At 39.5% G+C, this 26,835-nt stretch overlaps 1 protein-coding gene across 1 annotated transcript in view; it reads right to left on the minus strand.

The window, feature by feature from the left end:
- Positions 1 to 5,604: 5,604 nt before the first annotated feature.
- The window catches only part of MBTPS2 (membrane bound transcription factor peptidase, site 2), a 40,369-nt gene continuing 19,138 nt past the window's right edge, over positions 5,605 to 26,835 (minus strand). Inside the window, exons 8-11 of the mRNA XM_005516689.3 lie at positions 25,240 to 25,334; positions 22,809 to 23,004; positions 12,813 to 12,888; positions 5,605 to 11,528 (exon numbers count right to left, since the gene is read on the minus strand). Coding sequence (XP_005516746.1) covers positions 11,306 to 11,528; positions 12,813 to 12,888; positions 22,809 to 23,004; positions 25,240 to 25,334 — 590 coding nt within the window. The 3' untranslated portion in view covers positions 5,605 to 11,305. The remainder of the gene's footprint in view (positions 11,529 to 12,812; positions 12,889 to 22,808; positions 23,005 to 25,239; positions 25,335 to 26,835) is intronic.

The raw sequence follows: 26,835 nt of genomic DNA on the forward strand, positions 1-26,835 counted from the left end.
GCAGCCTTGAAAGCTTGTTACAGCCCAAAGCAAAAAAACCTTGCAAATTCCATTTGATTGCTACATCCTTATGCTTCAATACAAAATAACTTTTACAAGATGTGCTTGAAGAATAGGGCTATGTCTGACATTACAGAAGTAAAGAGCTTTGCAAAATGCCTTAACTAAAACAAGAGAAGCCCCTTGCTTCATTCTGTAGGTTGAAGCAGCTGTTTTCCTCCTTCAGTAGGTCCAGTTCTGACACTTTAGGCCATGCCACCTTATTCTGCTCTCACTTTAACACTTGATGCTCTCCTCCATATAGGGCCTGGATGATTCCCACTAATGTCAATGTGGCCAGACCATGCCTGTGGTGAATGAGAATGGAAGAAAGGAATCCTTCCTGTTTTCATATTGATAAAAGTCTTATTGCTCGTGCACAGTTTAGCTCTGTTTTCACATGCATATCATATTCAGGGTCTACTTCAAGGACTCAGTTTAATTTGGACCTACAATTTCCTGGTATCAGGTCTAATTGTCTGGCTGCAGTATTAGATTTCACAGGACAGCATTCCAAAGTCTGGGGTGCACAAGCAAAAATTTCTAGTTTCAGATGCCCAATTGACTAATAAATTAAGCTGTTCTTCAGACAGCTGACTTTCCTTACAGCTATACAACAGCCAGCTTACATCAGCACCAAACTGGTGCTAATACAACAAGGTCAGACATTTGGAGCAGTTGAAGAGGGAACAGTCCATTTCAAACTCTTTTATTCATAAGCTTCCATGGCACACTCCCTGGCCTTGGAAGAAAGTCAAAATGTTTTCTTAAACATTGAAAAGGCATTTCAGCAAATTCTGTGGAAAAGCAGAAGTGCTTTTCAAATATTAAAGCAATCATCATTTTTACATGGTTTGTATGCATCTACAGGTATAGCAAAGATTAAAATACCCCCAACAACCAAGACACAATTTCAAACTTTCCTGGAAACTTCATGGCTCTGTCCTGGAGACTTGAAGTAGGTCCTGGCCAAGACCTGGAATTCACCTATTATTAATATTACATAAACTCTTCAGTGTTCACTAAACAGACCCTGGATTGTACCCAGGCTGTTCCCCATCTGCTGTATCCAGCTCCCATCCCTGCACACAGCATTTTCAAAGACAGAACTAACCCCTGCTGCATTTTGTGGGATGCTGGATTATAAAATTCCACACTGAGTGCTACACTGAGCCTCTCAGGCAAGAGGAGCAGCACATGTCATTGCCAGACCCCAGCTTGGATGTTGGGAGCTCTTCTGCTGCCAGGGCTGGGCATGCGCAGAAGAGCTCAGGGCTATTTTGGGTAAAAATCTGAGCTAGCTCTGGAGGGCTGTTGACCTCAGGGTAAGAAAGGTCTTAACGGTAGAGCTTAGTGAGATCTGTCCGTGCTAAGGACTGCAGGTGCCTTTCTGGGGCTGGCCCTGGCAGGTGCTGCTGCTCACACAGGGGAGCACAGCAGGAAGGATTCCTGTCCTGGCCTCACATCCCAGGCCCAGACAGAGCTGCTCAACCACTTTTCTTCACTGCAAGTGGCATTTTATGGATCTGACAGTGCCACTTCACTGCAGATACAGCCTGAATGTTTCACAGGCCACAAACAATCATTACTTTTATCTAAACTGATGCTAGTGCAGGCCAGCAGTACTATCAAATCAAGTACTATCAAGTACTTATCAAATTCATATCTCTGTGTATACACAAACCCATGGCAGAAGACAAGATGTTTATTTTGCCTTTTAATTCCTTTTTGATCTAGAAGAGTGCCTTCATTTAAGGGGCTTTCCCCCTCAAATTATTTACTTACTTGTAATTAATAATAAAAATAGATTTTTTTAAACTCGCATGACCATTAATTTTCTGGGTTATTTTTGCTATTTTACATTGGAACATAACAGGATTGGTTTCATGACCATATAGATGAGAACAGAGTGATTTATACATTTAGTGTCACATATAGTATCACTTCGTTAAATGATGCTGTTTTATTTTTACACCATCATTTGCAAATGCTAAAAGAGAACCCCCTCTAAGTAAGCCTGTGAGACCTAAAATGTTCTCTTCAGAATGGCTCTTGGTATTTTCAATCAAAATGAAAGAAAAAAAAAGGAGCTTAAAAAATTGTACTCTTCCAGTTACTTAAGATCTCAACTGAAAAATAGGTTTCTGCATTTTTATGAAAAACTACCATTTGGTAATATGCTGAAGTTTTCACAACAATGAAAGTAATATTTTAACTTCTGGTTCAACTTCTGGTTCAGCTCCATTTAATTGCAGAGGTCAGTGGTACACAGAGGCCAGTTAGGATAACTACTGAAGTGCTCTCCTTAGGAGTACCTTTGAATATAGATGCTGGAAAAATAATCAGAGCCTTAATCTATGACAAAATATTCTTATCTGTGTTGGTTCACTAAACAAAACAGTGAATTTTGTTGTAGAAAGCACACTAGGAAAATTTGGGGTTGCCATTTTTTCCTTCTTTCGGCACTGCAGCATGTTTAGCACTGCAAGCGCCAAAACATTTCCAGGGAATAAATTCAAGCATCTAATAAAGAACAGTAAATAGTCAAAGTGAAAAAAAATAAAAAGAAATTAAATCTGTTGGTATAACCAGTGGCAAGTACCCAGGAATTTATGGTTTATAATGCACATTCATAATCTTTGTTGATTTTGCAGCAATGATACAGGTGGTTTGGCCAAGTATCTGCTATTATTCAAATAGCTGCAGGAATGAAAACAAAGCCAAGGGGCAAAACATTCAAAAAATTGATTTTCCTAGTAATTGCATTTGTAAGGTTAACTCATGCTGAAGGGAGAATGTAGAAACAGGAGGAGAAAAGTTCTGACTTTGCATGCAGACTGAAAGTCAGACTGGTCCTGATCCTCAGTCAGGGAGAGGGATACAACTCTGAAGCAGGAACACCCTGAACTTCTGTCGAGGACAGGCTTTTATCGCCCCTCTGATCTTACCACCAATGTGTTTCTACCAATAATGGAAGTTTGTTAGTTCTAGTTGCAGGTCAGCTCTAGAAATGCTTCAATGTAAAAAAAAAAAAAAAAAAGAAAAAAAGAAAAAGGTACTAAAAAATGCTTATTGTGGAGTTATTAATGATTCTGTAAATGAACAAACCACCTCTATCACTCCCCTCCCTGACTTTATCCCATTCTTAACTGTAAGTCTAATTTCTTTTCTCCTTCATGTAAAAAACCAGTCAAACACAGTGTCATGGCACTTGGAAGAGATGATCATAACAACAGTCTTGTGCCTCCACAACTTGAGACTGATGGGGCTCTCCTTACAACATCACCCTTCCTTTTTCTTGCTATAGGTAAGGCAGCAACACTAATTTCTGCTGCTTCCAGGCCTGAGGTCAGTGCAGGACGAGAATGCATGTATTCTGCTAGCCTGACTTTTATACAACAGTCTGGATCACACTATTCTGAATAAACAGAAAAGCTTAGATGAATTTTATGTCAGATATACTTAATCAAAAAACCTCATAATCTACTGTAATTCATGAACCAAAAAGAAAATATGCAAGGAAGAAAAGGAATCTGTTTGGCTTGATTTGTTGCCCACATGCAAGCATCCGGTTTGATACAAAATGCCCTCAGCTATCTTTCCAAGTATCCAGCAGCTGGTCCAGAATGTCTTTGATCTCCAGTAGGGTCTCACCCACATCTGGAAGCCCCATGTGTAGGTCTTAGAAACCCTGAGACTCATCCACCAGGAGACAAAAGGAAACACATGGGGGATGAGTTTCAAAATGTTTGTTCAAGTCAGATTTTTAACTTAAGAACACCTTAGGATATCTCAGACCACACCAGATACCTGCATGGGCAACTGAATCAAATTCACTTGGTTTGGGGAAATGTAAAAAAATATCTGGTTATATTTTAATAGATGTCCTTAAAGAGCCATGAAAGGTAAAAGGACAGGAACTTTTGTAATGCAATAGCAAATAAAAAGGATGATGTTAAAAAAAAAAAAGGAAAAAAGTATTTCTTTTCAGTTTGAAAGATTTTTTTGAGGGGGAAATAAAAAAGGATGTAGGACCATGTGTTTTCAATACGGTCAGAAGTAGCAGTGATACAGTATTCAGCCATTAATATACTTGCAAAGAACTAAAGAGAACTAGGACTAATCATAAATGCAGAGAATATGATATGTAATTGGTAAGAATATCCAACACCAGAGCCTTAAAAGTATGAAAAAGTATGAAAGCAAACATCAAACACATCTCTCTGAGGTAAAAAAAAGGGGAAAATTTTAGTCTACAAGACATTTATGAGCTAAATCTCATAAATGTTATGAATTATCTGTTTACCACCATAAGATTAGAATCAAACCTTAAATTGTATTTTGTTGTATAGGTCACATCAAAAGATCATAAAAATACTTAAAAAAATATTTAAGCGAGTTTAGTGCATACAGATCTATTGAAGATGTTTAAGAATGCTTCTCCTTGGTGGTTTAAACTGGTATGATCACAGAAAGAATTATATTTAGCTTTCTTTATAAAGTTACCAGCAATAAGACTCATAGATACAGGATTTCTTTTAAAATTTCACTCTGAAATTACATTAGTGAATAAGGCAACATTCTCAGGATGACATTAGGATATAATTGACTGTTTTTCCAGACTACAAGAGGAACATACCTCATCACAGTAAAAGATAACATTTTCAAAACCAGCTGAAAAACTTCAGAACTCTCCTAAAAGCTTACATGCTTCAGGAAAAAAAAAATGCTATTGCATCTACCTTTAAAATGGGTGAGAGGAAAAAAACCCGAGGCATTTCCTCATGCCAGAAAAACACAATTCAGAAAATTGCAAAAACTGCATAGCAACCTATCTGGGAAATCCTACCAATGTGTCCATCTGTGCTTTGTGTCCATTTCTCATGGTCATCTTTTATCTGGGAACAAAGCCACAATTGCTGAAACAGCTCTGCTTGTATAAAGTAACAGCATGTCCAGTAAGCAACAAAGGACAATTTAGTTCTCAGAACAAATAACCTGGCTGGCCCCAGATGAGCTTGCTCAAGAAACAGCAACAATGCTTCCCTCTCACACAGAGCTGAAGTAGCCGGATGTGCTGTGCTGGCACAGCCCCGACACCACCTGGATACCCAAGGAAACCTGTCCAGAACCAGCCAGGGGATGTGCCCAGCTCTGGCCTGGCCTGGATAAACAAATCAAAGGTTGTCATATGTAGGTTTACCTTTGAAGAACTGACATTCTAAGTTCTTCTCACAGGACTGGCCAGAGCAGTGGTTTTGCTTACCTTGATGATGACATACAGCATCAAGTATTTGAACTCTTGCTGTTGTCTATAACAGCTTGTCTATAAGCTGATAAGTAAGGGAACCAAAAGTGATAGTTATTTTTAGGTGGTCAGATCCTGAAAAGGTTGGTACCCAGAGAGAGAATATGGATCACATATGAAGAGAACAAGAATATATGACAGAATATGGCAATTGCCACTAATAAGGAATTATGTCACTCTACCTTATTTTTAAAAACAGACTTAAGCACAGCAACAATCAGACAATGCATTTATTTGCAGGATACATTTATCATACATAGAAAACAATACTTATTGTTTGGTTAATTAAATAGAGAAAAAAAGCAAAACAAAACCACAATACATTATTCAGTGTTCCATATCTTTGTTAGCTGACATTTTCAAAATGAAGCTTTCTTTTTTTCCCGTTTTTTTTAAAAAAAACATGATCCTGAACAATGCATAGTGGGAACAAAGGGTCTAGAAATCTAACATTCCACAGCTGTGAGTCAGTGTGAAAAATAAGGCCATGTAGAGGAAAAAAAACCCCACAGTGAATTTCTAAACAATACATATTCCATCCACAGGCTTCAGATAAGATCAACTGAGTATATGAAGTCTAAAAACAATGTCATGTAAGGAAAAGATTAATTTAAAATATTAACAAATAACTTGGAAATAGATTTTCCTACTGATGGCTTGGAAAGAGCCTCTAAACTTTCAACCCAGTATCAGTGAAGACCAATTATACTATGATGCTGCAAAAACCATCCCAGGATGAACATCCAGAGGTGAGAAATATCCAAGTCCATTTTACAAAATAAGCACAACTATCCATGCTACTTATTCAGCACATATTTATCAAAGGAATGATAAACTGTTAAGAAAAAAGTTTGACCATCAGTCACTGAATGATTCAGAGAAGGGCTGGAAAACATATCTTCCTGCTCTGAAATGTTAATTACAAATTCTTTTCAGGTTTCATGACAATGTAAATGGAATGAAAGGAATTGCACTGTCATATCCTGCTCTTTGTTTCTGTCCTTTCACACTGGGTCAGCAGTGTGAAAGTTTCATAAAGCTGCCATAAACTGAAGTCCTTCACTGCCCTTAAATGCTGCCATCTGCTCTTCACGTGATGGAGTGGATGAGCCCAAAGACCAGCAGTCACAAAGCTGCTGTTTTCTGGCAGTCCCCAGTGCAATGCTCCCAAGTACTGCATTGATGCCCAGGTAACTCAGCCACATTAAATAACTTATCAATAGAAAGTGCTACATTAAATTCAAGATAAAGAAGGTATAAAATATTTGCCAATATTGGATCTCACCTGTGTTAAGATTCAAGATTCCTTACTCACAAGATTACAAGAACAAAGCTGAGACAAGACTGGTTGTGGAAATTGGTCTGAATGCAGGTGTACAGAATGCATATTTTAGAAACAACTACTTATATCTAGAGTTTAACTCACATATTTTTAAAACAACTAAATACAGACTAGGCTATATAAAGCTTTATAAGCCTTCCTCATCTGTCATTAGTGACATCCAGATCAGTATGAAAGCTCTGAATTTGTAACACACATATAATTTATTTTAAAAATATTCCTACAGGTCACCCTTTGGCATCATGTGAAATGTATGGGAAGCTATGGGAACACTGGGAGTACTGATGTGCTAAACTGAACGAAACATATCCTTGTTAAAAGAAGGCTAAAACACCCTGACTGCCATGGAGAGTTCTGCTCTGAAAACTTTCTTTCTTCAGTATGACCTACACAGTCTTGTTCATCCCAGTTCTCCAGAACAGCACAAACAGCAGCAGTAAGAGAGTGATGGATTCCAAGGCTGACCTTTTTAAGTTGCCCTGAAAAAGTCATGTTTATCATGCTTGTAGCTGAGGCTTCACAGAAAGTAAGAAACGTACTTTAAACAGCTGAACAAAACTCACGCAGCTGTGGTTACATCATGTCCCCACCACTCATCCTCTGTTAATAAAGAAGTTAAGAATTGCTAATGGGAAGAAAACATAAGTTTCTATCTTCAAATCCAGAGAAAACCATAGACAGAATTCACAGAGAGAAGGAAAAAGAAAAGCAAAAGCCTACAATACAGAATAAGGAGAACTGCTGTAAGCTATCCCTAAAAAAGCACTAATCCATCCTATGGCCATGTATGTATCTGTCATACAAATGTATGTATACACACATACCCACAATGCAGAATTCTCACTGAAAGGAACTACCAACATGGTTGCCTAATTCTAAATAAAAAGGATGAGTTAAAAAATTTTCCACTGTGGCTCATAATTTGGGATGACTAATCTGCAAGTTTATCTATACTTTTTCTAGTGAAGCCTCTTTCATTTAATTTGTACAGAAGCAAGCTGTTTTTAATTTCCTAAATTAGCAAAGAGCATGTAACATCCCCATGCTAAGGAGTTTCCCATCTGCATGTCATATCATGCATTATCAGAACATGCCATGTAAATATTTGCTGATATAAAAAACAATTTCATAAAAAACAAAGTAGAACAATGGTTATAATTATGGATTTCTTCTGGAAATTTTCAAACAAAAGCTAAGTATAACATTTCTGAATATTAGACATTACTTTTTCCATCTGATACAGATTTAAAATGCATAGTATATACATAAAAAGTAGCAGCCATCCAATCTTTAAGAGTGCTGTGTTTCATAGTCCAGTCAATATGCCCTATAATTATATTGATGGATTCCGTATTAAAGATTCTGAGGGGCTAATTAGAATAAGATGTAGAAGGATTTAATTTAAAGACTTCCTATTTTTACAAAAACAAAACACACATCAGAAATACTCCATTAAAAATCCAACCCACAAAAATCACTCTGTACTTTCGTGTTTTCTCTTGCTAAATAGATGACCAAAATGCCAGAAAAAAATCCTTCCAGTAAGTGTATGTATGGCACATGCTTATCAGAATGTAATCCATGTGTTAGGATTATAGAGAATTAAATGGATCCACTGAACAACCTCTTCTTCAGAGAGTGGTCCAACCTAACTACTACCTTTGTCCACACTAATCTAAGATGTGCTGGCTCACCATTCACACTCAGTTTGCTTCAAGTCTTGATTTAAAGAACCTGTACATACCTAAATCAACCCTTACTCAGCCAAATTTTAGCATGTGGAGAAATGGACTCATGAATTATTTTTAAGCACTTCTAGTACTCTCTCTTCCATACAAGATAACTAGTGTATTTACAGTGCACTAGCATGTCTGTTTTGCTAAAGCCATGACCAATGTCTTCTCCACCCTCTTCTTGCTTATGAGGTCAGACACAGACTGAAGTTCTACTTGGTAAAACTTTGGCTTTCAGTGACTCTGTAAAGCAAACTGGCTTTAGCTTCATTTGGTAAAACTTCATGTTTTGGTAGCACACTAAATAGCCAGAAACAGCCTGCCAGCCTCATTATAGCAGACGAAATTTGTGCATGTCAATTCAGCAGCTTTGGGTTTTTCTAAATCTGTTGCCTACATCTCCATGAGAGGCACTATGCTAAAGGATTGTTCCAAGCCATTGTAGTCAACATGAATAAATATCTAACTTGACATGTTTTGAAACTTAATATCCTAATCTTGTCTTACTAAACTACATTAAAACTTCTAAATGCAAATTGATTTTTTGCACTGTAGATTGGATGAGACAGAGGAAAGTGTCACAGAGCCACAGAAAGGAAGAGCTCAAATCAGTAAAGAGTCACTGAGGTGAGAAAGCAGTCTGGAACAGAGCCTCAGAGCCAGGCCTTGTGCAAGGACCAGGCTGCTCCTGTCCTCCTGTCCACTGAGGAATGGCAGAGCAGCCCATAAGAACTGCTACTCTGAAACCTCTGTTATTGTCCTGGTTTAGGGCAAATTTGGGAGAAAACCTCTAGTGGGGCTCCCCCCGGGAAGCAAACCAGCAACCCAACCAAATCAACCCAGGACAGTTATGTTTCCAGGAGTGATGATAACTTAGACTTACCTTGTGTAGTTTCTGGTTTGTTTTTTTTTTTTTTCTTACACTTTGTGTTACTTTTAATGGTCCCCAAAGAGGCCAGCTCATACTGGATTGGGGGACTTACTCTCTCCTGCCAGGACCTGTCCCAGTTTGCCTGGGTTGAAATGACTGAAAAGGAGAGGCACGGGCCAGCCACGCCACAGAGGTGAACTTCAAGGGCCCACCCAGCCTGTGGCAGCACTGGAAAGGGATGTAAACTAGCCAACAACAAATTAAATAAACATGATCTCTCATTACTGCTTGCACCATCGTAAGAAAGGAGTGTATCTAAGTGTGAAAGCTACTGTGCAAAAGTACACATCAATGGGCAAATGCAAACATCATAGAGTTATGAATCTATGCAGCAACACCAGGAATTTGGCTCAGCCCCACTTTGAAATTACCCAAGGTTTCACTTCAAGTGTCAAAAGAAGTTATTTTACCTTGTCATATATGTTTCAGTACTCCCTGCAGGCCAGGATCTGTGAGCTTAGGTTCCACTTCAGTTCCTGATGGAAAGGCCATTTCTGTAAAGGAACTCTGAGCTGCAGAAGCTCCTATGGGGAGCACTGTATGAGGCAGACGTTGCAGGGTATTTTTCAAAAATTTCTTATTTCAAATATTTAGGCTCCCAAATCAGAGCATTTTTGTTTAAATATCAGCCTATATTGAGGCAAGACTCTGACTGAACCTGATTTATATAAACTAGGTGATATATCACAGAAGGACAAGACATTCAATATATAATCCTATTGGGTACAAAACATAACAGACCTAAAGAGCTTCAAAGCATGTCACACATACTTCAGTCAGTAAAACACTGACTGTTCTTCCACTGTTCATCCAAGAACAAGGATATGGTCTATATTCATCTCAGAAAGCAAAACCAAATGTTTAAATAGCTCAAGTCACAATCATATTCTTCCTCTAAATAATTCATATCTAAGACCAGCTTCAGCTAAATATCTTTGTTAGCTATGTTTGAACAGAATGAATCCTAGCAAAGGAAAATTACCCTCTGAAATACAGAAAATCATCAGTGAGTTACTGTACATATTACATGCATAGCATCAGAAGATAGACACCATAAAAACAATGGGTTTCACTTTCAACTGTGAACAGGTAGAATACAGTATTATTTTCTGAGTAAAACACCACAAACATTACACATCACTTAGGAAAACTGCACAGCATACTTCAGCACTCAGAAACAAAATTTCAGTTATCTTTTAGCTATTGCTGACAAATATTGCCTTTAAAAAAACTTCAGCTGCGTATGATAATATACAACTGGAAGTGTAAGCAACGCAAACATGTGGGCTTTGTTATCCTCCCACATACTTCATTTTTAGCAGACATTGGCACTTCTCATCTACATCCTGAGGACAACATTCCTCCAGTCATTTTGGCCAGGTGAAAAGGAAAGCCACTCACCCAAATGGCTGCTCTCTCCCCATCAACACATGGTAAGCATTTACCTAGCTTTTCCCCATTTTGAGACCAAACTTTGTGGTTTCTTAGAATAGCATTTGGTAGAGTACCAGACTAAAAAAAACCAAAACAAGTCACTGAAACTATGCTGATTGAGAAATGATCAGAGCCCACACAGACAATTATTTAAATTATAAAATAAAACTGGTTTTTTTTCTCCCACTTTACAAATGTTTGAAGCAAAATAATTCCCTTATTTTGAAATCTGAATTAATGAAGTCTGACTTTTTCCTATGAAATCTTAAAATTCAATTTCTCCAAAATTAATACAATGCTTAAAGAGTAAATAAAAAGGCTTCTACTTTTTCCTATTAGATTTCCCATGACCACAGGCATGGTGTTGTAAAGTTTTAAATTAAAACAGCAACCACCAGTTGATTGTTCTTTTGGTGTCATTTTAAGGGAATTATTTCAATCTCAGTACCAAATTTTAAAAGGTAATGGATTCATTATTTCTGTATACTTTGAGAACTGATAGAAGAAAATCCAATGTTCTATCGTGCTGTCACCATCCAAAGTCCCAGTGCAACATTGGCAGCCAAAAGTGCACTACCAGCAAGCAAAATCAAAAAGCCAACAAGCTCTCTGTTATGTTTTTCTACAATTAGGGAGCTCAGTGTGGCTTCCAGGAAGGAATTTAATATCCACTGACCATCCAAAGCGAAGCAGGGTACAGCATTGATAACTGCCAATGCTCCTGATAGTGAGATGAGGTACCTGATTTTGAATGTAGTTAAGGTTCATTAAGAGTATCTGATTAAATGTAAAAAAAAAAATAAAAAAATAGAGATATATGTATTGTATTTCTAGTATGCAGAGAGACATACAAAGGTTATTTTTCTAGCTGCCATTCCATTTAACAGAAATTATATGAGTAAAATTAGTTTTACACCATAACATACACTTTTAGAGAATTACCTTTATAAATTTTTTTTAAGAGCTAAGTTTGGATAATTAAACCTGCACTGTTCACGACCTGAGTGAAAGCAGGAGACAGCAAAATCATCATTTTCTTTGCTTGCTTTGTGTGGTTTTGGAGGAAGGTTATAGCTCTGACACCACATCTGAACTAAGGTATTCTAGACCCAAGTATGGAATCATGAGTATTCTCCAAAACACCTCCTAGTAAATGACTAGAATGTAAACAGAAATCTGACCTATGTCTCCTACTTACCTGTTAGCCAGAAAAGCTGAGTGAATTTCTGTATATGTGTGTGCACATGAGAATGAGGCATAAGCAGGTAATTTTTACTGTAGGTTAAGGGCCTGCTAACTGCAGTACCTACCTCCATCCTAAATGGCCAGGCAGGAAGACACGAGCCAGAAAGCAGCTGGGGCAGCGTGAACCTCGATGTGTCCCCAGAAAATGGGAGCTTATGTGGTACCTTTACTCTGAATCTGTGGACTTGTTATTAAACTGAACTGCACTGTTTAGTTATTCTATGGCAACACAAAAACATTTCAGTGTCTAAGGTGAAGGTTCCTAGATTAGCCACATTCAAGTCTACTATCTATATGTATGTGTACATATATAATCCTGTTCATTAATAAGCATGAGTTAACTGAATTATCCTGATTTTTGAATAACTATTTTCTTTTCTTTTGAAGGAAAAAAATTAAAACTGAGCTGTTATTTAGCTCAGTAGAACGTCACAAAAATAATAAAACTCTGACATTGCAAAGCTAGCAGGAACATCTTATTTTTTTTGTCTTAAATTCAGGCCAACTTTAGCTTTCTTGTCACATCCATTAAGGCTCACCCTCAAGAGTTAAAAAAGCACTGAGCAAAAATATGCTCTTAAACATAAGAAAGTGAGAGTTATTTTTAGCTTGGCACATGGACAATAATCAATGCAGAGATGGGATAAAGATGTCAAATCTCTACAGAAATATTTCAGGGCATCCTGTCTAAAATGACATCCAACTGAAATTTTGCTAGATCACTAAATTCTGAACAGTTCCCTTCTTACCTTAAAAGAACAAACATACCTCAAAGGATACTTGCAAAATGTCTCTATCACCACAGGCAGATCGATACTTAGAAAGTTTTGTCGTGGTACAAAACTGCTGAGACTTACTGAAATGAAAATAAGCAAAGCATGAATAGTCATTCCAGGGTTATAACATTATGAATTTCAGATTATAATTTTGCAAAAAAAATCACATGTGAAATGATCCTCTGCCAGGACAAATAATCAATCTAAATAAGGGTTTGATTGTTTTTTTGTTTTTACAAGAGTACAGCTGTTATATTTTTCTTAAATGTGGCCACTATCACAGTAAAGTCACTACACAAAATACAATTAGCATTTCAGTAAAACCAGATCTAAAATACATATTTTCAGAGGCATCTTTAGTAATAAAGACCCCACTGTGTGATTCCAGTATGATTATAGTTACCAGACCTTTTCAACATATGCAGTCCACATGCATACTGTCGGTGCACACGTGTATTTTCTCTGAAGGGCAGAAAAATTTTCACTTGCAGTACCTGCAGATCCCCCTAACCCGAGGCTGAGCTCATGGTGTATGGCAGTGGGGAATATGGGAGCAGAATTCTGGAGTCCCTCTGAGGAAGCAAAGGCTATGAGGGGATGCACAGCTGCATCACACCAACCAACACCAGTTAGCCAGTACATAAGTATCTTCTCTTCTGTGTTCAAATGATAAATGACTTCAAGATATGACTTGGTGCAACTCAAAAACCTGGAAGTTGGGACTTGGCATCCTTAAAAATAGTGACGGGAAAATTACAGTGTCAAGGACCACGTGATCTCAAACATTTTATTACTGTACATCCTGTTCTTTGAAGGTGCACATGAACCTTCAGTAGACTACATGTCAAATGTTTCTGAGAGATTCTTCAAGGCAAGTACAGTAGTTTGAGACCTGCCAGAAGGCACACTGTTAGTACAGGGATGTTCCATTTGGGTAGCATTCTGGGTCTTCCAGCACCAGGGACTGTTTGAGAACCATTCTGTGACAGCTGCAAGAAAGACACCTTTCCTACTAAAAGGAAGGCAAAGCAGGGTCTTATCCCCAGAAGGAAGAGGTTATGGTAAATTAATGCAGAATTAGAAAACCACCTTGAGAATAAACTTGCATAGTACCACCAATACTCTCTGTCTTTAAAGAACTTTAGATATGAGTTGCCAGCCACAATGGCCTGAATTTCCCTGATGTGAAGAACAGTTATAGCCACAAGAAATACATACCTCCACGGAGATATTTGAAGGCAAGAGTTCAAATCCCACTCAATACAAAAAACCCTTGGGAAAGGAACAATTTAACCCACCCTTGGAGAAATTTTAACCATAGGCTAAGAGAACATTGGGAACGTAGCATACCAAAAGTGCTGCTAAGTATATCTTACTTAAGAGTAAGATCCGATTTTTTCAGGTTCAATAAAGAATTCAAGGACACAGCAACAAAGGTGAGGGGAAGTAGTTCTAAAGTCACATAAGGCAGAGAACCGGTCCATTCAGTCACATAAAGACATTTTCTTTTCTTAATAGATGCCCTTCTGATAAGTCCAGCCAGCAAACACACCATGGGTTGGAAAGATATGGATAGCAAGGAGAACCAAAATAAAAAAGGGTTTAGTGTGGCAACAAGCAGGGAAATTTTCAGTATCAAAACTGCCAGTGTGCTTGAAAGCCATGTTTTTGCTTAAAGCTTAAGACTGATATTTGGTTTAGGGGAATTGAGAGAAAATAAATCTGCTGGATGACTGAGTGAAAAACACAACAGATAGAAATCCTGGACACCTCTCAGCTCAGAAAGACAGAGGTATCCAAGTCAATCACAGAATCATAGAATAATTTGGGTAGGAAGGGACCTTAAACAGCATCTTGTTCCAACCTCCCTGGCACAGGTAGGAACATCTACTAGACCAGGTTGCTCAAAACCCCATCCAGCTCTGCTGTGAACACTACCAGGGATGGGCATCCACTATTTCTATGGGCAACATGTTTCAGTGTCTCACCATGTTTAGTGAAGAATTTCTTCATTTATCTAATCTCTTTCTAGAAGAAAGCCTGTAATATATGACACTGATTATCAGAGATACAACTGGGAAGTTCTTTGAAATATTCTATGTGTTTGTCTAGCAGTTTTTAGTATCATGGCATTATGGTAAAACAATAGTTGAACCACAAAAAAGCCCAAAAGATACAATATTTTTTCCCTTACACCTATTCTACACATGGAATTACTCAACTAAATGCAATATTTTATTAAAATACTCTTTTAGCCTTATTTTAAAAATTACATTGGTTAACCAAGAAGACACCACTTCTGCAGCTCGATACAGGGGCCTGCCCCATTGCAGGTGCAGGACCTTGTAACTGGTCTTATTGAACCTCATGAGGATTCTTTTCAAGCTTGTTCAGGTCCCTCTGGATGGCTTCCCATCCTTCAGGTGTGCCAACTGCACCACTCAGCTTGGCATTGTCTGTAAACTTGTAGAAGGTATATTTGATCCTGCAGTGGGGAGGCTGTGTCCCAGCCCTTGGGTGGAGCTGCCCTATGGGATGTGTTCCCCTTCTTGGGAGGGCAGCTTCCCAGGAGCACTGAGTGCCATCCCCACATAGCCCTGCCCTGGCTGCATGGTGTCATGAGGTCACACAGCCCCACACTGCCCCAGCAGCTCTCCATGAGCACCCTGAATGCCATCCCCACACAGCCCTGCCCTGGCAGAACAGGGCCATGAGGTCACAGAGCCCCATGGCACTGCACTGGCCATAAGAACCAACGGCTCAGGCCCCATCCCTGACTGCAGCAGCAGCAGTGTGGTAGAAGGGTAACCATGGCCCTTGTCCACCGTCTTTTCCTCTCCCTCCTCATCCTCCTGATGGTCCTGCATCCTGGGGCAGCCAACTATGCTCCACACAAATCACAGGAAGCAGGTAAGCTGCCAGCATTGGTCCAACCTTCCAAGGGCTAGTGGGGTCTTCTCACCAATGTGTTTTCTTCTCTGGTGCTTAAGTGAGGGTTTCCTCTGGGTGAGCGCTCTCCTGTTAATAGAGTCCCAAGGGTCCATCTCTCCGCCAGGGCTGTTGCACATTGTGTTTGAAGAGTGCTGAGCTACCAGCTCAGAGGTCCCCGTGTCTGCAGCTCTGGCAATCCACTGACATTTTGTTCCCATGTTGTTACCTGACCCCCCCACCCAATGCTTCTGTACACAAAAGCAGAAGATCCCAACACACAATGGAAACATTTCTCTGTGCTTGCTTCTAGCTGACTCTCTAGCAGATTCTCTGGCAGCTTGGCAGAAAGATGGTTTGGAGCCCTTGGGTAAGCCTGGAGCATGTGAGTTCTCAATGTCCCTTCCTTTGAAAGAATAATTATCACTAAGTCAATAGCTTACTAATGAACAATTTTCTTTAAGATGTTGAGGCTGATAGCTTACGGAGATCTTCAGTTATCAAGCATATGCATAATCCCGCAGGTAAGTTAGTTGGAAGGTCCATTCACCTTTTAATCTTCCTTTCACGTGAAATGGAAGTTGCTCATTCCAAGGCCGATGCCAGCCTCTGGCATAGCCAGGTAATTGCTGTTGTATGGTCAGCACAGGATGGCTGTGTGGCAGCAGGCTCTTTCCTCAGTGCCTACTCTTGCATGTCACATCAGTAACTAAGCTGAAAGCATGTTCAGTTCAAGACATCTGGATCCCATTGCAGAGACAATGAAAAACAGGACGCTTGCACAAACATAGCTCCCCCTCTGCAGCTTCATCCCAGAGCTTGCCCTGAGTACCTAGATAGCCAAAGCATGAAATTAGCCCCAAGCAGGATCCCTCTCATGAGCTGAGTCCAGTTCTGACTCACATATTGGGCAAGGAAGGTAGAGGGAACCTCACCATCCTCCATGCCTGAGCCATGCTGAGGCCTTACCTGTCTCTGCTTTTTGGCAGTGCTGCCAAAGTCTGGAGAAAAACAGAATGAGAAAGCTGGTGAATCTCCTCAAGCAAGCCCAAAACACTCAGGTACTGAGCAGTTCTGCTGGGGTCCCTCATGAGCAGATACGTCCTGAAACCTGGGAGTGGTTGCAAGGGATGCCCATGCTGGAGAAAAGGCAGACAGGGAGAGCAAGGTTCAAGTGTCTTCTGTGAGGGCCTGACTTCAACCCCTTGGGGTGTGGGAGCTGGCCCAGAGAGGGAGAATTGCAGGTGGAATTTCCTGATGAGTTTTTGTCAAAGACGTGGCTGGACAAGAAGCAGTGCTCCCCACTGTGCTCTCCTCCTGATCACCTGAGTTCTGTTCAGAAGGACAACCTGTCCACAAAGGGTGGGAGTGTGCTTCCAGGACCAGCAATGGGGGAAAACAGAACATTCTGGTGATATCAAACATGCTGTAAGTTCACAAGTGGTAAACTGGCAGATGACAGGCTAACACTTTGAATTACTCTGCAGAAAAGGCTGGAGAAACAACCAAACAAGTTCCTAATGCCCATGAGGACATCGAAAGTGTTTTCTGTCATGGAGCAGGCTGTATGATAGGCATAGTGATAGTCCTGGTTGTTGTGCCAGCTGGGATACTGATGTGTTCTCTTGCAGTCTGCTGGTGGTGTGAGAGAAAACGGTGAGTCATCGATCCCCCCACAGCTCCTGCTTTCTTCAAAGGCAGCTCACAGCCACAAAGCATTTCTAGTCAGGCTGCTGTGCCTGACTAGAAATTGAAATAGAAATTGACAAGTCAGTGGTTGGTCAAAAAACTCTGCTGAGGCTTCTGCAGCTGTGAGCAGCTTTAACTGGCCTCTTATTTTCTTATTTTCTTATTTTCTGGGTCTTCTCTTGGGGACCCTACTTGGATTGAAGCCAGAGTTTGCTCAAACTGGGCCTGCCTGGACAAGAGTAGCTTGCATGAGCGACAGGCAGAGGCAAAACAAAGTCAGAATGAAACAGTGCGGAGGGTGGTATTGCTCTAGAAAGCAAGAGATGCATTGGCACTGCTACTGACCAGTGAACCTGCCCAGAGGAGTCCCCCTGCTTGGCTGTGCCTCTGCCAAGGTGTGCCAGCAGTTCCACTCACAGCAGTGAGCCCTGCCAGTTCTGGGCTCTGCTGTGCAGGAGAGTCCCTTTGTCTCACCTGCAGCTTAGCCACCTCCTCTCTCCACAGGCGTGTCTCTGGAGACCAGCAAGAACGCACTGGACTGATCACAGGCTCAGAAAGCCAGCCCAGTTCACCTGAACCTGCCTTGCCACTGCAGTAGCCCTAAGAAACTCACACACCTGATCCCTGAGCTGTCCCTCTTCCCCTGCCCCTCCTCGGGAACTGGCTGGGAACTGCCCAGCCCCAGCCACAACAGAAACAGCCTCCTCCACCCCCAAACCTCCTGGCCCAGCCCTCCAGACAAAGCTGAAGGTGGGCCTGCCAGGGTAGGGACTGGGCTGACAGAAACAAAACCAACAGCTTCAGGGATCGGCTTTTTGTCTGAATAAAAGGGACAGTCTTCACACAAGGATTTGCATAGTATCAGAATATCCTGAGTTGAAAGGGACTCACAAGGATTATCAAGTCTAACTCCTGGCCCTGCACAGGATACACCTAAGAGTCACATCATGTGCCTGAGAGCACTGTCCAAACACTGCTTGAATTCTGTCAGGCTTGGTGTCATGACCATTTCCCTGGAGAGCCTGTTCCACTGCCTGACCACCCTCTGGGTGAAGAACCTTTACCTGATATCTGACCTAAACCTCCCCTGGCACAGTTTCAAGCCATTTCCTGAGGTCCTGTTACTGGTCACCAGAGAGATCAATGCCTGCTCCTCCACTTCCCCTAGTGAGACTGTAGACCATGAAGAGATTTCCTCCAGGCTGAGGAAGCCGAGTGACCTCAGCTGCTCCTCAAATTGTTTCCTGTCTAGATTCTTCACCATCTTCGTAGCCTTCCTCTGGATGCTCTCTAATGGCTTTATATCTTTCTTATACTGTGGTGCCCAAAACTGCCCCCAGCACTCAAGGTGAGTGTAGAGCAGAGCAGAGCAGCACAATCCCCTCTCTTGCCCAGCTGGTGATGCTGTCCCTGATGCCCCTCCTGGCTGCCAGGGCACTGCTGGCTCATGTTCAACTTGTCACTCACCAAGACACTTCAGATGTCTTTCTGCAGGGCTGCTCTCCAGCCTCACATCACCGTTTGTCTGTATGCACAGGTCAAGTGATATCCAAAGCAAACAACTTGTCAAGTTGAAGGCTGATATCAGAACATCTGATCAAAACTCCTGTTCATGAGCCAAAATAGCAAAATGGCTGAGACAGCCAGTGTATTCAAAGATTTGAAAAGACACACACTGCAAAACACTGTAGTTTCAAAGACTGCTTCTTGACAAATACCTAATAGCCACTACCAAGCCACCATCCTGAACCTGAAATTATGCCTACATTGAGAATGGATCATTGATCTTCTGTCTTTGTTACAATAAACTGTTGTCACTGACAGCCACTAGACATGGATCTCAACTCCAAACCTTGCTGCTGAAGCAAGCTCCAAACACAGAGAAACTCTTCAGGAAGTTGCTGGACTGAGCTCTAGGGACTGTAATATGAAACAATGAATTTTGTGGTTGTAATGGATCAAACCTAATGGCAGTAGGCAAATCTGTCCTCTGAAGAATAACAGAATTACAGAAATTATGCTCTACAGGCTTGTCTTCAAAGACACTGCTGGGGAGAGGTGAACAGAAATGAGCCCAGTTGAGAGAAAACAGTCGTTGTTTGCCCACTCTAATTAAACAATTCTTTGACCTGGAAATAACATTTCTTTTGTTGGCTAATGCTACATGGTGTTGGCAAATACTGAGAAGAATTCACAACAGACACAATTTTAATTGGAAGTGACTCAGAGACTAGGTTGACCAAAGAGCTTTTCAAAACTTCTTCATGGGGGAAAAGAGCATGTATGACAGGCAGGAAACAGACAGCACGGCATGAAATATTCCTGTATGGTCTCCAGAAGGACTATATCTGTAATCCTTTAAACCTGAGTTAAAAGCAATATAGGACCACCCTCAGCTATAAGGGTAAACAAGCATGGAAATACTGAGAGAACAGGCTGTACCAGAGAGACCTTCACCATGGATTATGGCTGGTGCTGCTCATGAGCACGCCCAAAGCCAGGAAGTGCCTTTTTTTTTTTTTAGAAGATTTGGATACAACAGAAGTAGAAGACTGGTCAAACTTGAGGAAATGATCTTCTAGGTAAATTCCATCTTCTTTTCATGAAGAAAATCTTACAGTTTTTGGTCTGTGATGGGCAAGAATAACATTCAGGAATATCATGTTTTCTCAAGTGATGTGAATTCCTAATGGAGATCTTAGTCACCAGACTCTTCCCAACAAGGGCCAGACAAGGAAGCAAAAACGTTGCACTATTAGAAATTACTATTAGGAATAAAACCCCTCATACATAATAAAGAAGAAACACTGCAAATTTGCATGGCAGTACTGACAGGGCCCTCCATTTCAACCTTACATATCAACTGTCCAGCAGAGAAAGGGACTCTAGAACATAACTGGCCAGCAATAAGAAGAGTTTAAAAGACTTAATACCATGTGTATTGAAGCAACAGTATGAATTTATATTGGATAATATTAGATACTTCTTACAGAAAGAATGCTAATTTAAAGCATTACTCACTGTGTCTGACCCAAACAACATGCACTCCTAATCATCCTTCTGTTTTAGTTTTGACCAAATCTCTATCACTGAAAGTTTACTTATGATTATAATTCTTCAAAGTTTTGCTGTTCTTTAAATACTGGAAACAAGTGCTATATATAGCCTCAATATCAACAAAAATGTTTTTTCTAGGATATTTTAATTTAAGGCAACAGTTAGATTTAACAGAAATAAACCATAGAAACTATTTCTTCTAAGTAGCTAACCTGGATATACTTTTTAAAATAATATGTCATCTAGAAATGATCTTCTAATGAAAATATGAAATAATTACTGCTTCTCCATAAATCAGGACTACCATGACAGTAATACAAGCCTAAGCAGAAAATAATGCATGCATACTTTTAGAATGTTATTCAAACATTGTTTTAGTGACATTTCTAGAGAAAGTATAGTCATAGTACACACTAGTACTACAACTCCCGTATTATGTTGTGTGTTAAATGTAGCACCACTCTAAAAAGTAATGTTTCCTGTGGGCAGAAAGATCAGGCTAAAGAATTAAGCATTTCACTAAAACATATTCCTATTTCAAAGCTCACACAGTAGAGGAAGTAGAAATTAATTTATTTTTTTAACTGTAAGGAACAGTTACATTCTGATGAGTCACATTTGGGAAAAAAAAACCCCACACCAAACCTGTTGGCCCCAGCTAGTCCTGTACAGTGCAATGCTAAGTCTGAAATATTTAGAAGTTGTTCCATTGGAATGCATGAAACTCTACAATGATACAGCAGACTGCCTGCTACCCAAGCCAGGATCCTATAATTTTAGGTCTCGTGTTTTTCCAAAAGGAACATAAGAACATAGATTGCATTTGCAGCAAATCTGGTAATAAAATCAAACTTCTAGCTTTCAAATTAATTAATTCAGTGCACAATTCCAAGGGTAAATCACTTCAAAATTCTACTCCTACATGTGTAAGCAAACAGGATTTTCACAAAGTAACATCTTAAAGAAGATCTCTTTAAATGCAATAACATTATTTTCTGGCTTCTGAAAGACTGGCAGGTTCAATTCTTCTGCAGAATTACCACAGTGGGAAACACCAATGAAAACTCCATTGCTCCAATGTATTGAAAAGAGAACATTAACTGTTCTTCAGTACCAATAGCTTGTATTGGTAAAGTCCAATAAAAGGAATACTGAATAATTATAAAACTCTATTCTTAAAATATGTTGCTGCATTTGAAATAAATATCATAAGATATAATAGTGTGTGTTGGTAACACACAACTGAACAATGTATTCCTCTTAAATGACATGAGGCCAGAAGTAACAAATGAAGAGATCATATTTTGGGCTTAAATGAGAGTATATCTAAAAAAGTTGAAATAAGTAACTCCTCACAGAGTATCAAATTAAGAGTATGGAAAAATAAGGACTGATAGCTTAACTAAAAATATGGTATCCAAGAATGTTAATGGATTTACACTACCAGATTTCATCACTGTTTCTATAGCTCTTTTGTACTTAATTCCAGTGCTTATTCAGAAAAGTACAATGCCTTCCTAAGGAGATACTTCCAAGGTATTTGAGGTAAAATCACCCTGAGAGTTTCAGCTGCCTGTGAGGAACAGATACCTTCCTCACAGGAAGGGATAGTAATTTAACACTTCAAACTTCTTAAAACACATCTGCAGCTAATTTTTACCATGCCACTCAAGCTGTCAAGTAGGATGTTGATGAATTTTTTCATTCTTTCCATACTCACTTCAGGAGCAGAATTACTTTTTATTTATATACGATGCCCAAAGGCGAGTCACAGTAAATTTCAAAGTAAGGAACTAAAATTTTAAATGTTACTTAATTTAGGGCAGTCAAATGAAAAAAATAGATCAGGAAAAAAACATGTTGTCATAACACTTGTGGCTCAGTAGTCATGGGAATCTGTCACAGATACTTGGATATTAGGTGTGATTTAAGCAGTCATGCTAATATTCCAGGCAAGGTGTTGGAACAAGGTGCCGTAGAGATTTTACAATAGCATTTTGAGACATTTATGTGCTAGGAAAATGCAGGTCCCTGGTTCCTATGACTAACCTGAGTAAGATCTGTTCAAGAAATAGCCCTTTCACACTTTTCTGAAAAAACAACCATGTCATATCACATATGGTTTCTATTACATTCATAACTCATTGCACTGTGAACATTTCATTTTAGGCCTTAATAGTCCATGTCTCTCCACTGGCTTTAACAAGAAATGGATTCTGTTTTAAACAAATTAACTAAGAAGCACTTCAAGACCTTGTTTCAGCAGGCAGGCAAAGGAAACCATATTAGAGATTTTTTTGCTAAATATTCAATAAATAATACCAACCTGTGTACTGAAGATGCATGGGGTGTCCTACATAGAGCATGTCAATATGGGGTGGATGCTTGACCCTGATTAGCCTTGTTTGGTTCTCCAAAGAAGGAGTCACACAAAAGCTTGGAACAAAGTCCTTATGGCAGTCCATGTTGGTTCGACAAACTTTGCTGGCTTCAATAACTTTTCGTGCTGGCAGACAGGCATACTGCAAAGGGTATTTAAAATCATTATGAAAGGTAAAGGTATTTTCCAGCAGATCAAAATAAAAGAACAAAATACACCTTTTAAAGCAAAGAAACGCTTCACTGATATAAGCCCATAAAGAGCTAAAATCTGACTTCTTTCCCTAGTTTTTTGTTGTCAAGTCCTGACGAATCTCTACCTGATACATACCTGATACATATTCAACCTGTCATTCCTTGTTCTGTAGCGTGGAAGAGAGGGTATGCACATATACCAAAATACAAGCAAACTATTTCTAGAAAAGTACACATATGCACAACAAAAAATCATGACATCTTAACATAGGTTGGTGATTTCTGGACAGAGATAATGGACAGAGCCTGTAACAACACCCTAGTGACTTATCTGTTCAAGCTGAAGTTTCAGCAAATAAACCAACAAACCTACCAGGTATGTGGTTGCTAAGAAAACATTCTCAAGATGAACACAGGACTCAATGTACTGCTGTGTCCCAACCCCTGCCTATAACACTCTTTCACTCTCTAAGTCTGACAGACCAGATCTTTCTTGCTCCCCATAGGCCAAAGACACTACAGCAGAAAGGAACAGGAAATTAGTTTTCCTTTTCATGTCTCTTAAAATCTCAGTGACACTTTTCCTTTTGTTCTAAAAATAGAAGCAAGGAATCTTAATCTACTGTTTGCCTTAGGAGGAAAAACAGAAGTAATTTCTGCCTTCTCAGCCTGATCACTGCACTCCTCATGAATGCATGAGTGTCAGACTCTCACCATTAACTTTGATACAAATTCCTTCTATTCTAATGAGGGAAAGAACACACTTTCAAAAACTGCTGCATAGCACTGCAAAGACCATTTAAAAAAACTGTTCAAAAACTCACAACCAGTCTAAGGTTGAAAGTCACAAGGTCTCAAGCTTCCTGATGCTTTTATTTCTACCCTGCTCATAAGTAGCAGCTACAAGTTTAAGAATGCCCAGGCTCAATGGAATAGTGATTTAGCAAATCTTGCTGCCACTGCTGTATTTCAAATGAACCACTGGAATGTGTTCAACTCTTAGTGGTTAAATGCCACAAAAACACCCTGGAGTGGCAAGTTTACCACTGCAGAAACTGTAAACATAGCAGATTTGGAAAAAAATTATTTGAATTTCTTTGGGTATTTATCACTAGTGTCAGAACAATAACAAACTGGTATGTGTAGAAAAGTTTACACAGTTGATTCTTGTGCTCTTCTGCTTTCAAAGAGCCAACAGAAATATTCCATCACTGTCAGTATGGAACACGTATTTTAACAAACATTGATGTATTTTCATAGAATCATAGAATGGCTTGGGTTGGAAGGGACCTTAAAAATATCTCATTCCAACCCCAGTCATGGGCAGAGACACCTTCCCCCAGACCAGGTTGCTCAGAGCTCCATCCAGCCTGGCCTTGAACACCTCCAGGGATGGGGCATCCACAGCTTCTCTGGAAAACCTGTGCCAGGGCCTCACTGCCCTCCCACTAAAGAATTTCTTCCTAGAACCTAATCTAAACCTGCCCTCTTTCAGTTTAAAGCCATTCTCCCTTGTCCTATCACTACCTGCCCCTGTGAATAGTCTCTCTACAGCTTTCTTGTAGCCCCCTTAGGCACTGGAATGCTGCTAAACCCTTTTATAAGGGAGTAAGTCAAAATTCTGAGTAACTTTGTTTCTATGTGACAAGAAAATCAACATGGTTTAAAAAGATTCAAGTCCTGCTCTTATTTTGAGAAACTGGGCAATCTCTAGGACTTTCTCCTGCATGTTCTTATTTAAATTTAGGGAGCAGCACTGCTGGCTTCAGACAAAATAACTGAACAGGTAGTCCAGGGCTTTGCTTTCCCTGTAGTGCTCAATTCCTTTAAAGAGTGAAACACCAAAATAAGTAATTTCACCCTCTTCTCAAAGGTTGTTTTTTCTCACCAGTATTGTGCATCCAGAATACTGAAAATGACTGAGGTGTTTTTCTGCCTAAAGGAATGAGGTATCTAAGATTTTTTATGATTCTTCCAGAGACCCCCTGTTTTATTATGGGAAAAATCATAACTAATATATTGTGGTTTTTTAAGCTGTAATTGGGAGAATACATGCATACCTTTATTACAAATTGGATATTCTTAAACACTTGAGTATGCTGCATAAGTGTCAGTAAATATTACTAATTTAATGTAAAAAAAATTAGATTTACCAGTGAGAATTTGTAGTTTAAGTAACTTACCAGATGGCTGTCCAACTTACTGCCGTATGAAAAGCAAATGTCTGTGAGGCTGTTGTTACTACAACATTCAACTGTGCCATCAAGTCTCCTGTAGACTAAAGAACATAGGCATAGAGCAAAGAATATTATTTGCTGAGAAAAATTAGTCTCTGAATGAAGTAAAACAATCATCCTACAGCCTTCAAGAATTACAGTCATTCACACAGCCTAGCAGAGGCTCAACTAAAAATAAAGCTTCACCACCAATATGTGAGAATGTCATATGATTTCAGTCTTGCTACATACTGATTTTTTCACCTTAATAAATCTCCTTGAGATGCTGGGGATCTACCACTGCAATGTTTTAAGCATTACAAGTTGCAAAACACTTTTATATCCATTGCCCCTAACTTGCACCAATGGTTGGCATAGAAATTTGTTAGCTACTACAGTACTGATTTCACTGGCTGGCTATGGAAATGGCCAAGACTCAAAACATACTTTTTTAAATCATGAAAGTCTTTATAAGACTCAGATTATGAATGCTTTCCAAGCCTTGAAGGCTACAGCAGTGAATAAATGATGTTTTAAACCATGATTTAACTAGCCTAGAAAAGAACCTTCATACATATGTTCTGGAAATGAATTAAGCCTAACTTACTGTCCAACAACAGCTTAAACATACACAGACACTGAAGAATGGTCACAGTAAGGCTCTGTATCACAGCAACTGCAGTCCCTTCCTCAGGGAGATCAAGCCTGTGATACTGGTTGCTGATTTATCACTGCATAACCTGCAATCCACTGACATGGAGCTTTATGCCTGGGGCTTACAGGTGCAAGCACTGTACCGTACAAACCTTTTTTCAAGTACCCTGAGGCTAAGAAACTACATATATTTTTGAAAAGCAAATGACCATGAAATTAGTTTCCTTATAAACTACATTGAAAACACATTTTTTTAAAATTTCAAGAAGATCCTTAGGGCATTGTTTTTTTCTCTAGCTTCAATACTCAGATAGTTCACTCTCCATTAGTTTTATGGCCAACTAGATGGAATTCATTTGCTATATATATTTTTATCAATGCTCTGTATTTATGTCAAGTTATGAACAGTCAAGATCTTGATAAATGACAGCTGCTGGAGACCAAACAGAGTTCATTTAATTTCAGAGGAATATTTCTCACTGCTGGAGGCTTATGACTCCTAAAATGCAGACAGACTGGTCTGATTAGAAGGCAGTAGTGTGGACAATGGGCTGCTAACACAATACAGCAACCAGGCTTGGAAGCAATATTGAGTCTACAGCATTAAGCCTCTAGTATTTCAATCTAAATAGGATTGGTTCATCTGCAGAATATGCAGTTTTATCACCCATGATTCCAAAATTGCACTTCAGAAAACAGCAGAATCTGAGGATATATATATACCTAAAACATCTGAGAATCGGCTCTTGCCATCCCTGCCCAGCTGAAAGCATGGGCCAAAGCTGCACTCCTCTTCAGAAGCAAAATCCAAACTGTCAGACCTCTAAAAGCAGGTTCTTATCCATATGCCACTAGTTTCCAGTTCAAATATTTATCTTAGTACCAGTTATAGGACCACTTTCTTTACAT

The sequence above is a fragment of the Pseudopodoces humilis genome, chromosome 2 (genome assembly GCF_049639895.1).
Source record: "Pseudopodoces humilis isolate 2021_Gansu_Grassland_sample_001 chromosome 2, ASM4963989v1, whole genome shotgun sequence".
NCBI classification, from domain to species: domain Eukaryota; kingdom Metazoa; phylum Chordata; class Aves; order Passeriformes; family Paridae; genus Pseudopodoces; species Pseudopodoces humilis.